Source organism: Lepisosteus oculatus, chromosome 4, assembly GCF_040954835.1.
Source record: "Lepisosteus oculatus isolate fLepOcu1 chromosome 4, fLepOcu1.hap2, whole genome shotgun sequence".
NCBI lineage: Eukaryota > Metazoa > Chordata > Actinopteri > Semionotiformes > Lepisosteidae > Lepisosteus > Lepisosteus oculatus.
This window is the reverse complement of record NC_090699.1, coordinates 24,388,611-24,401,933: the sequence shown is the minus strand read 5'-3', so window position 1 is coordinate 24,401,933 and position 13,323 is coordinate 24,388,611. Positions and strand designations below refer to the sequence as shown.

The following is a 13,323-nucleotide window of genomic DNA, read 5'->3' as shown; positions in this document are numbered from 1 at the left end:
TTGTCTCCATGTTCCATTAAAGATTTATCATTTCAACCGATGAAGTCAACAAACCAGAGTTAATTCCTAAGTGTCTTGAGGTCAGTTCCCAAGAAGATTCAGTTATTATAAATAAAGGTGTAGTACATCTGTGTAAACAAAGCTTTTTGTACAAAAAGGAAAGGCTCTCTTTCTCCTTACGAAAAAAAGTTCAAATTTGCCTTGGGATGTGACAGATGATAAGCAGTACACATTTGGCAGGTCAAAAACCTGTGTTAAAATTCATCTTTATGCTTGAACTCCCTTCAGGGGCAGTTCATGGTTATGAAATTCTGTGCAGCAAATGTACTGGGGAAACACTTCTTTCTTTCATGAGTTTATCCAGCTGCCACTTCTGCCCTAAGGCTATTGTGGTCACACACAATATGAAGACATAATTGATATTTCTCGCTAACTGTCTAAATAACCCCAAACTTGGAGCAGTCACATTCTGGAAATAAAACAAATATGATTCAGTGTGTACAAAGTGGCAAATAAGTATGCATTTTGATGGCGAGTGAAAAGTTATGATTGTATGTGTTAGTGTTACCATAAAGTTTAAAGGAATGACAAATTAGAACTGGTTAAAAGCCAGATCTAGTTTATTTTATTTATATTTTTTGATTTAAGAGTTTTACTGAAGTGAAAGCCATGTCAAACCACCATTATTTTTCACTTTCTAAATTACAGTTTATCTTTTGTAGTTAGTCCTGGTGATATTAAGCTTTTTCTTCTGAAATTCTTTTTCTAATAACTGAATATTCATAGATTATTATGTGACTGATGATCAAGCACTGTTATTAGTTGTAGTACTAGAATTGGACTTTACACATTGGAAAACTCAGGGAGCAACAACTTAAGATTGGAACGTTTGATTTAATTATGAAATAGCAATGCATGCAGCAGACTTGATCATTGAGAATTAAATAGACTACAATGATTTTTTTATTCTGTTAATTTTGTATTCATTTTAATATTTTATAAGAACCCAGATGTTGATAACTCTTTCTTCTGTTCTTCTTTTTTCTCAAATCATTGTTTAGGATGGAATGGTACAAAGTGTTCTTATCCATAACAGACAACTGTGACACATCTCTCTTTTGTATGCCGTTCTTTCTGTATCCTGGAAACAGCTTCCATAGGGATTTTAATAACAGTATAAAGTGCATTTTTCTCCCAACAATATCAGCTATTACCTTTTTATTTTACATAGCTAAGTTCTATTTTTATTTCTGTATTTTGAATAAAACATTGAAATATCTGAAGGCTTTTGAAAAGGAAACTGTCTTTAATAAGTCAGTTTAAAATGTCCTTTAATGGGAATTTTCTAAAACTACAGTATGTAAACATTTGACACTATAGTAAAAATACGATGTTCTAAATTTTTGATGACTAGGGTCCTTTTAAATACAACACTGTATTTGCTTGAACAAAAATATTTCTACTGAAGATTTTTGATACCTGTCTGAAACAAGATTTTACAGTAATTCTTGTGGAATAGCTTATTTAAGTTATTATCTTATTTAATACACATCCCAACCAATTATTGTTGCCTCTAGTTGTATAAATTGCATCTGTGTATGGTCACCATTTTATAGAAAATCTATTGCTGCTCTGGAATCTGTTTATTGAATACCAGATATATTTCAGGAAATAAACGAATGTCCTACAATACATTGACAGTCTGAAGAAACACAAATTGTGTAGCCTTGGACAGCGAAAATGACAAGGGGATCTGATACAAGTATTCAAACTTCTCAAAGGTTAACAAAATCAACCCTGTGAATTTCTTCAGGATGAATACTGAAATATGAAAGGACAGAATTAACAACTTTAAGAGACTGGAAAAACTAGATTAACAGTAGTATGTTATATAACAATGATGCGCATTGAACAGGTCTGTTTTAACAATCCACTGACTTTTTGCATTGTCCTTGTAGAATCTGTGCTCCATCAAGCATTTACTTCCTCACATTCATTTTTGATACTCAAGAAAACCAGTAGGTTGCCTTAAAGAATTCTGAAGAGTTGAATCAAGATTATGAAAAGTTATAAAATTCGCCTGTCAGTGTTTTAGCCTTCAGATGTTAAGCCTGGTAATGTGTTTGGTCATTCTTCTTTGGACTAATTCCAGAGTAGCAATATCCTTTTGTGGTAACCAAAATTGTACATGCTACTTTAAATGAGGTCTTACTAGTGCATCATACAATTTTAATATAACATCCCTTAATTTGTACTCCCCATTTTTAACAAGATAACCTAACTTTCAACCTACTATATTGCTTTTTTATTACTGTCTAGGATAAAGATGATTATCAACATCAATGCCTTACTCTTTTTCATAGGGAGCTTTTTCTAGATCAGTATTTCCCATTGTATAATTATAGTGTATATTACCTGCATGTAGCCCCCTGCTCTTAATTAAATGCCATTAAGTGACATCAGGAATTTACCCAGTCTTGAAGTGTGTCTTTTATGCTTCTTCAGAGTTTGCTAATTCTATAGTTTTGGCATCATTTGCAAACCTGACTAATTAATGAACTCCAACAGCATTTACATCAATGATGGAAATGAGCAAGAGAGGTAGTACAGAGGTAATACAGACCCCCGTGGTATTCAATTTATTGAATTAACATCACCACAATTTGAGCATTCATGCGTTTTTTTGTATGTTCCATTTCTTAATACACTCCAGACATTGAATTGGATGCCTTTAATTTTAGAATTTTTATGACTGTTGTCCCTTCCATGGTGTATTCTGCCTTGCACCCATTGCTTGCTGGGACAGGATCTGGCTCGACCCTTGACCCTATATTGGATAAAGTGGTTAGAAAATGGTTAGATGGATGTGCGTTTTCAAAAACCTTCTAAAAAATAAATATATCATGTAATATGTAGTAGTTCAGGTGGGTAGCTGCGTTTGCATGCATAGGCTGCAAAGGAACAAGTCATAGGTTTATTCCATGCTGAAAAAAAGAAGAAAGAAAACACAATGTTTCGGCCGTGGAGCCTTCTTCAGGTGTGAATATGTATCCTCACACCTGAAGAAGGCTCCATGGCCTAAACGTTGTGTTTTCTTTCTACTTCCTTTTTTCAGCATGGAATAAACCTATTACTTATATCATGTAATATTCCCTCTTTGTTTCTATTACTGATATTCCTTATACAATAGAATTGTAGCGAGTCAAGAAGGAACTGTCTTTTCAAAATTCATGCTGAGTACTTCTTAAAATAATTTTCTGTAGATAAAATTTTACAGTGACATTTCTATACTGTATATGTGGTCAAAGCACAATGTAATATGAAACTATACTTCTGCCATGTTTTATGTTAACTTTAATTATTACAAAAACATTCTCTATTCTGGATGTCTGTAAAATATGTAATATATTGCACTATGGCTCCTATGGTTAACATGAGACATGGAAGGGCTTAAACTGTTGACATTTGCTTTAGGCATGAACTGTAAGCAGTGAGTCAGACAAGTTTCAAATGCCACTAAATGTGACCTCACAACTGACCTAAGGACACATTGTACAGCATATATGGCTGCTAAGAAGCCACACTGAAGCAGATATAATTATGTATATTTAATTTATATCAAAATCAAATCACATTTAGTCTTTTCACAACATTTCCATAAACAGGTATCTGAGAAAATCAATAGTCAGGATTAGTAGAAGAAATAGCTTTCAATAGTGTGATACCTGTGTAGCGGTGAGGCTTAATAATAATGCAGAATTAAGTGTTTCTGAGCTTTCCCAAATTAGGCCTCATTTCTCTGTTCATCTCTGTGGTGCAGCCACAGAGAAACCATTCATGCAAGGTGATTTAAGGTCCAAGGACAGCTCCCAAAGGGGGATGCACTTAGCTAAGCCTGGCTATCATGATCAATGGTCACCCATTGGCGCCTATCTGTCTAGGGAGTGCGAGTTGGACATCTGGATTGCATTCCTAAGTGTCAGGACTAAGTGACTCATATCTCACCTTGATCAACCAATCAGGGACTGGTAGGGCCGAGTAACCCACGTGGGACTCTGATGCCCATGGAACTTTCAGCCAATCAATGAGCTGAAGTTCCTCCAGGTAAAAACAGGCAACACAGAGAGCCTGAGAGATTCAGATTCAGATTCAGACTGAGATAGAGATTCAACAAGATTCAGATTCAGATTCAACAAGATTCAAAGGAGAATTCCAGGGCAGGACGGCCCAGGAGCAGAAGGCTCCCAAGGGCAGGACATTCTCGCAGCGCGCCTCCTGACCATCCTGAGACTCAGCCCGGACAACCACAGAACGGCCAGTGTGTCCGAGTGCCAGAACTTTCCTTTGTTCTAAGAGTCTAGAGTGGAGGTTGCCAGAGAGTAACCAGCAGCAGGCCTCGTGAACAGGTCGGAACTGTGGACAGCTGAATTGCTATTCAGAACTAGCTCTTCATCAGGAACGAACCGGTCCTCTTCCTGACTTGCTGGGACCCACAGTCATCTTTTCTCCTGTGCACAAACTTTGCTGGTTAAAGCCAACAGTGAGCATCAGCAGCACACCGTCGCAAGCCACACAGCACAGCCTGGCACCGAGCCAGAGAGCGCGGATTGGACAGCAACAGCCTGCAACTGTTTCTTTGTGCCCGCAGGAGATCTGAATCCCCAGAAATTGGATGAGTATTCAACTTCAATGCACTACAGCTCGAGAATTCAATTGTTATCCCAACCAGTTGATATCAATTTAATTCCTAAGAGTTATGTACTTGTTTGAGTATCTAATGTAGAAGTTGTAACCAAGTTCACTTTACAAAACGGTCTTAATGAATGATATACTGAACGTATGTCCTCTTGATATGTATAACTCTTTGTAACTGATTGAATATATATCTTTTGTATTCTGATAACCCTCTCGATAAGATCTGTTAGGTTTATATGCATATTCTATGTATTAATAAATGTATCCTCGTGTATTAGTACCTGTGTGTGCGCGTTGTTTGAGTTATATCGCATGGTTGGATTCTAAAGCCACCAAAAGAATCAACTTTGTGATTTACTGCTACAATTAATAATTGTCTCAGTAAATGCCCAAACCCTACAGAACTGGTGCCTTCAGAGAGCCACTATGATTACATATTTGGCGTCCCTGAACCGGTTTTCTCTACATTTATTTGGCGTCCCTGGGTGGGCGTGGCAAGACTGAAATGAGTCAACCAGCGGAATAATTCAATATAAAACGCCGCGGGTTTCATACACGACAATACAGTGTGCTGAAAGCCGAAAGAAAAAGTTCCCCTTGCTCTTTAAGCAGTGCTTGATTGTTTTGTGATCTTTTGCGATCTACCGGGTTGATTGCATACTTGATCTTGTGGTTTTCTGTGGTAAAACTGTGATTTCGTACTTAAAAGTAATACTCTTTAAGTTTAACGATGGTTGCTAAAAGGTCTGAATTCGAGTCGCTATTAAGCACTCTCTCTAGCAGCGACAGGTCTGACCACGATCTCTTCCATATCTCCGTCAGCGGAGAAGCTAGGAGAATAAATCTCCATTCTCTGAGAGAGCTAGCGAAGGACATAGAGAGATTTGACCCCGCAGTGTCAGAGAATAATATCGAGAGTTATATTCAAGACCTCAGGTATTACCTGCAGTACCTGCCAAACGCCACAGAACAGGAGAAAGTGTTTCTGGTTAGAAAAACTACCAGCAGAGCTGTACATGAGTGGATGGCTAGGCAGATGAAAGAAGTCTGTAATGATTTTGAGCAGCTTTGTCAAGCACTTATCGAAGAATACAGTGCGTTTATTGACCCGACTGCTGCGATAGCCGCCGCTCTTAACATTAAGCACGAGAGAGCAGAGTCCCCTCGCAAATATTACGAGAGACTTAGACGAACTTATTTTGGAGGGCGAAATGATGAGGGTTGCGAAGAGAACACACATTTCAAGGGTTTATTCATTGCGAATCTCCACCCGTCAGTCAGAAAGATGATCTTAATGCATACAGATGCACAGACCATGAAAATGACTGATATCAAGAGATTCGTGCAGAAAGCCTGGGAGTATGATGTCCAAAGTCGCTCTGAGCAAAAAGTTGCTAAAGCGACTGCGTTCGCCGTCAGAGCCAGCAGGGTTAATTCCCCCCTGCTCGAAGGAGCACAGGCTCCTGAGCTGGCTAAGCCCCGTTCCAAAGCACTCACACAGGACCGCACCCAGCGTCCTACGTGCCATGAGAACACCGGGGAAGGGAAAGGGCTAGAAAAAGCTGAACAAAAGATTCAGTAGCCGCCCGCCTGGCCAGGCTTGAACAACCTTTATTAGGACAGGGACAACCGCTCCCCAAGGCTGCCGGAAGCGTGAATGAGCTGATACTCTCCAATGGAGGAGGCGGAGACCCGCCCCCTCTCCCTCCCTCAGTCTATCTGATTGAGCGGAATAGTTCCTGCCTGGATGAGGTCAGCCACTCCCAAGCGAGTGCTGACTCCACCCCTGAAGTCACAGAGCAGGCAGTAAAACAGAGAGGAAAAGCAGGAAGCTTTTACCTCAAGGCTGCCATGGGTGATGTCTTACCCAGTGAGACACTGATTGACACTGAGGTTGAGAGGTGTTTGATGTCACACGGCAAGCTCAAACGGGTAGAAAAGGAAAAGGGCATGCGACTCAGAGAGGAACCTTTGGTGAATCACCAGAAAGGCAAGGTGTGGAAACAGGTCAAGGCTCCTAAGCCTTCTGTACAGAAGGAAAGGGGGGCCAAGAGGCAGACTGTGCTCACACAGTGCCCACCGAACACAGAAGCCTATGCGGAGATTCCTTCTGTTCCCTCTGGACAAGAAATAAAAATATTTTCTTGTTCCCCGTATATACAGGGAAGTTGTGTCCCGGCTGAGGTCACAACAGCCTCCCTGCCACAGGAGCGCTGCTCCGAGCAGCCGCCTGATCCACCAGGTAAAGCACACACCTTTTACATCCCTAAAGAGGAGCAGATCTCCCCACCTGGCGATGAAAAGGAGCTTTCCCTGTACACCCTGGCACCCAAGAGGGGTCAGGACCACCACCCTGCAGTGGTGGAAGGGATCCAGATGGCAGGAGAGCAGGTTGGTGATGTAGCCCTCACCCTTAGCCCTGAGAGGTCCTCTATTAGTGAGGATCTGCTTGAGCAGCTGTCGCAGGGCCACCGCCAGGTGCCCCTGGTGCAACATTCACAGGTTAGACAGGAGGTCCAGCTGGACGCTGAGACTACTGCGCTGTGGACACACCTGTTCCCTGATCCCGATTCCCTCTGCTTTGACCCAGGGAACCTGCAGTCAGGTAACATTATTTCTCACAACTACCAGGTAGTGAGTGAGACTGACCTGATTGTTCCTGCCTCAACGGCAGGGTTGCCAACACACCCAGTCCCCCAGAAGGGACAGGGAATGAAAGCCGAGACGGTTTTCTTACAGCCACCAGCTCAGTCTGTCAGTCTGAGTCTGACCAACAGTGGTTCACCCAGACTGGAGCTGGATGGTCAAGCCACCCGCCTGCCAGTGCAGGACATCGCAAAGAGGGGTGTCAGAACCCCAGCCTGCACTGACATGGGCCTGGTGAGTGATAGTAAGTTCAAAGACAGTGAACTAGCTATCCCAGTGCTGGGGCAGCTCCCTGAACCCCTAGCGAGGGAAGGGGGGAGCGAGCAGGTGTCCTACACCTACCCCCAGCGAACGATTGTAAACATGCCGATAGAGGGATTCCTCAATCAGGAAGTGTGCAGGGTGGACCTGAACAGTGAGAATAGGATAACAATCCCAGATCACTCAGGTGCTCCAGATGACCACTCAGCCGAGGGTCAGGCATGCTCCACCGCTGCACCGCCCCCTGCAGGGTTCCTAGAGCACAGGCATGAACAAATCGAAAAAGCAGATGCCCTGGAAACGGAGGAGCAGCATCAGCCGCTGCGTCAGATCTCCCCAGATTTCCAGGATGTTGGTGCCCAAGATGCCACAGGGCATACTGAGAAAGACACCATGTACATGCTGCGCCAGCTTAGAAAGGCAACAGTCACTCAGAAGGAGATGACTGGGATCAGCCACCCGAAAAGACTTTTGGGAGGACTGATTGCTGCCACCACTGTTGTGCATTTGCTATTTCTGGTAGGTTTGTGTGCTACTGGCACTCTCACCCTGACTGCCCCAAGAAGGCAGGTGTCAGAGATGCCAGAGGGTAGTGACAGACTGTATCAACAGCAGCAAAAGTTGGAAAGCTTAGGGAAAACCCTACAGGCAACTTCCTATGCAACAGGGTTAAACCTTATTCCCCAAACAGTGGACATGATTGTTGGTGTTATACAGTGGGTTTATGCTTGTGTGCAACAGGCCAGAATGTTGACACAAGACCTGTTAAGGGAGTTTAGTGCCACTGTAACCAGTCTAACCACGGCACAAATCCCAACCCACTTGATTCCACTCTTCTCAGTAGAGGAGTGCGTGACATTAACCCCATCGCTCATAGCTCACCCAGAAGGCAATCCAAGATTGAATTCGGTTCCAAATCTTGAGATGGGTATGGCTACCAAAGCTATCCATTGGCTGTGTCTAAACGATTCACCAATAAAGGGTGTAAAGGTACTAACGAGCAGAGGGAGGTTAATGAACCCCATGAAGAGCAGGTGGGAAGTAAATGGCTGGTCAGCACACCACATTTAACAGACACTTTGACTTGTGACAGGTATGATACAGCTACCACAATGCAGCTACCTAACCAATAGTTTTCCCGAGGAGGCCATAGTACAGCATGGTAACTTAACACTGTACGGTCTGGAACCAGACAATATAAGACCAAACTTGAGGTCATGGATGCCTTCAGGTGCCACACTAAGGAATTGGATAGAAATCCAAGAAACAGTAAGCCCTGAAGAGGTACAGGTAGTTAGTTTGCTTTAATGGAACAAACCTCCAAATCACCCTAGCAGATACCCAACACAGGTGTTGTGGTTTATCGGGGGGCTGGGAACAGGAACTGTTGTTATTGTAACACTACTGCCAGGTAGCTGGATCATGACTGACAGTGTACTCTGAATGATGTACTCTCACATCAAGATGTACTCTGGGTAGCATGAATGAGTCAAAGGTAGCATGCCAAAAGAAAGGAAGTTACTTCTTCCCAAATATCTACTACAGAGGTATCAGATATTGACAGTGAACTTCCTGATGTGTAATTCCTAGACTTAGATAATGTCTCCTACCGTGTTTATACATACTCCAGATGTTATTCATCCTGTTTGTATCCAATGCTGGTTCCAGTATGAATTCTCGAGGAGTAATGTAGACATTTAAGATTAATGTTCTAATGGCAAGGGACATCACTTAACTCTGTTTTGTTTTGAAGGCAACAATGCCTCAGGACCTCGTGGCCTTCAAAAAGGGGGGATATGTAGCGGTGAGGCTTAATAATAATGCAGAATTAAGTGTTTCTGAGCTTTCCCAAATTAGGCCTCATTTCTCTGTTCATCTCTGTGGTGCAGCCACAGAGAAACCATTCATGCAAGGTGATTTAAGGTCCAAGGACAGCTCCCAAAGGGGGATGCACTTAGCTAAGCCTGGCTATCATGATCAATGGTCACCCATTGGCGCCTATCTGTCTAGGGAGTGCGAGTTGGACATCTGGATTGCATTCCTAAGTGTCAGGACTAAGTGACTCATATCTCACCTTGATCAACCAATCAGGGACTGGTAGGGCCGAGTAACCCACGTGGGACTCTGATGCCCATGGAACTTTCAGCCAATCAATGAGCTGAAGTTCCTCCAGGTAAAAACAGGCAACACAGAGAGCCTGAGAGATTCAGATTCAGATTCAGACTGAGATAGAGATTCAACAAGATTCAGATTCAGATTCAACAAGATTCAAAGGAGAATTCCAGGGCAGGACGGCCCAGGAGCAGAAGGCTCCCAAGGGCAGGACATTCTCGCAGCGCGCCTCCTGACCATCCTGAGACTCAGCCCGGACAACCACAGAACGGCCAGTGTGTCCGAGTGCCAGAACTTTCCTTTGTTCTAAGAGTCTAGAGTGGAGGTTGCCAGAGAGTAACCAGCAGCAGGCCTCGTGAACAGGTCGGAACTGTGGACAGCTGAATTGCTATTCAGAACTAGCTCTTCATCAGGAACGAACCGGTCCTCTTCCTGACTTGCTGGGACCCACAGTCATCTTTTCTCCTGTGCACAAACTTTGCTGGTTAAAGCCAACAGTGAGCATCAGCAGCACACCGTCGCAAGCCACACAGCACAGCCTGGCACCGAGCCAGAGAGCGCGGATTGGACAGCAACAGCCTGCAACTGTTTCTTTGTGCCCGCAGGAGATCTGAATCCCCAGAAATTGGATGAGTATTCAACTTCAATGCACTACAGCTCGAGAATTCAATTGTTATCCCAACCAGTTGATATCAATTTAATTCCTAAGAGTTATGTACTTGTTTGAGTATCTAATGTAGAAGTTGTAACCAAGTTCACTTTACAAAACGGTCTTAATGAATGATATACTGAACGTATGTCCTCTTGATATGTATAACTCTTTGTAACTGATTGAATATATATCTTTTGTATTCTGATAACCCTCTCGATAAGATCTGTTAGGTTTATATGCATATTCTATGTATTAATAAATGTATCCTCGTGTATTAGTACCTGTGTGTGCGCGTTGTTTGAGTTATATCGCATGGTTGGATTCTAAAGCCACCAAAAGAATCAACTTTGTGATTTACTGCTACAATTAATAATTGTCTCAGTAAATGCCCAAACCCTACAGAACTGGTGCCTTCAGAGAGCCACTATGATTACATATTTGGCGTCCCTGAACCGGTTTTCTCTACACCTGCAATTTGTTCCAAAACACATTTCAGTGTCACTGTACGATACTATATAATCATTGTACACATTTCTTGTAGGACATGAGATTGTAATAAGTCTAATTGAAAATTGTTAGTTGCAAAAAATCTGGCCCAAATAAATAGTTTCAAAGATTTTTGGATTGTATTCAATCCCTTATTCTAAGCAAATGAATAATTATTAATGTTAACCAGTCCTTCATTATATACAGTACCTCTTCTGTGAGATACATACTTGAAGATATTCATTTTACATGCTCCCATCTTCATAGTGCACAATAATTTGCCATCACCAATCATCACCATTTATTCAATGTTAAAATACATTTTAACAAATATATTTGTTAAAATAAAATATATTTTAACAAAGGCAAAGAAGAGCCAAATAAGCATTGTATAAAAACAAATTGTTGAACAAAAGTTTTTTAAAAAGTACAGAACGATAAAATGCATTATATTTAAAGCTGCGACTACTTAATTTTATTTAGAAAATGTCATAAGGCATAAGTGATAGATAAAACTAATCTTAATTCTAATATATTACCTTTGTTTAAGTCAACTTCTTTGTATGAGCATGGCAAAGGAAAGAAAGGAAAAGAACATTCGACACAACAGTTGATTTAAACTTACAATTTACCTTAAGACTTTAGGATACATATTTGCGAAAATGCGTTATCTTTTATTTGATTGGTAATACTAGATGCTTTAAAATCGACAGTGGTCCCTTAGTGCATAAATTTGAAAAGTAACCTGATAGATGAGACTTGGTGAGTCTACTCTTGCAGCGCTCCCATCATGTGGGTACTTTTTAGCCAATCAAAAAATGTGTAACCACTTCCCCTGGGTTTGGAAGAGGAGGGCTGATACAATTCTCCCATCTGGTAGCTCCTCGTGCTTGATTGCGCATTAGGCACTAGCGGTGCACCTAAAGCACGGATAACGCGGACCTGTTGATAACCCAGTTTAAGAATGCAGCGCTCTGCAACTTTTTCTTCACAGAGAAACTATAAAGATCCATAGCAGGAAGTGTTGCGACGACGTTTGATTGACGCCTATTTACAATGCCTGGAGTTTTTGAGGATGGAATATTATATGGAGTTTTAAATGATAAATTATGTCAACAGTTTGATACCAGAGGATATTAGAGAATTCTTAAAGACAACCTTTAAAATCCATGTAGTAATGGAAAAGCATCCGGCGATGCCTTTAAAGAAAGCAACGAGATGTCATTTGTAGGTTTTGTATTCCAGGTATAGAAACGTGTACAGTTTGCTATTGGAGAAGAACCACTACAACAAAATTCGTCAGGTGTAGCTTAACCGGAATTTGGCAGGGTTCTGTCACTTCCTCAACACTGGATAACTCCTTCACTTATGTAAACTAGTTAAATGTGAGATGATCGGTTCCTATTTTCCGTGTTGGAAAGGGAAAAGGCATTTCAAAAGGAGGTTCTATTCACGATGAAACTCTTGAACTTTTTCTGTCTAGTTGCTGGATTTTGGAGGATGTTTTCAGCAAACAGAAACTGTCCCGACCTGATCATTGACAGTTGCAGCTGCACATCCGAGCGATTCAAAGAGCTGGGGAGGCAAACTATTCGAATCAAAGTTGTGTGCAACAGCGGAGAGTTAGTGGAAACTTTACAGCCCAGCTTTTTACCCAACAAGACAGTTACTCTGTAAGTACAGTGCCTCCTATTAATTTCGAACAGAACGAGTTAGTTTTCTCTTAAGTTCTGTCTCTTGGTAATTTGTTTAATTATATCTTATCAGAGCGTAGAATAGCATGACAAGCTTAGAAAGTGTGTAAATCTACTCCGTGGTGCATCCTATATTCAAAGTGACAGCTAGCTAAACTTACATATATAGCAATTTACCACAGCCCTGTACTAGATACCGAATAAAGATTAATACAAAGACTAATGGCTCTGTGAAAAATGACGTACTGTACCAATGGAACCGGACTAAGCTGAGCAATGATTTTGTATACTTTTATTAAGTTAGATATTGTTAAATGCATGTCAATAAAAATAATACAATAAAATTTACATACATTGTATTTACACGCATTTTCTCGTTTTATAAAACATTGTTATATATATATGCACACAACTAGATTTATAGCAACACATAATTCATGATTTGTGTAAGGTAATTTATATAGTTATTTAGGTTTGATTTTGTGCAGAACACGTTTGCATACAGTAGCTAGCAGTTAATGAACCTCAACACTCATCTTTACTGACAAACTGGCCTCAATATGTTACAAATGACCTAGAGACGCTTGCCCTTATAGAAAATAATTGTTTGTACATTGGGGTACAATGTAATATTCAGTATCAATACAATACAACTTGCTACAATAAACACGTTCTATGTAAATTCATAGTTGGAATTCGTTAGTCAAAAAGAAAGATATTTCATCATACGTCTACTTTCCTTTTTATCTCTGCGTATCTAGCAGTTTTCCCAGAATC

The 13,323-nt window shown here is 41.2% G+C and overlaps 1 protein-coding gene across 1 annotated transcript in view; it reads left to right on the top strand.

Moving 5' to 3' along the window:
• The first annotated feature begins 11,744 nt into the window (after nucleotides 1-11,744).
• The window catches only part of LOC102691676 (adhesion G protein-coupled receptor A3), a 131,259-nt gene continuing 129,680 nt past the window's right edge, over nucleotides 11,745-13,323 (top strand). The window contains exon 1 of the mRNA XM_015346987.2: nucleotides 11,745-12,525. Coding sequence (XP_015202473.2) covers nucleotides 12,308-12,525 — 218 coding nt within the window. The 5' untranslated portion in view covers nucleotides 11,745-12,307. The remainder of the gene's footprint in view (nucleotides 12,526-13,323) is intronic.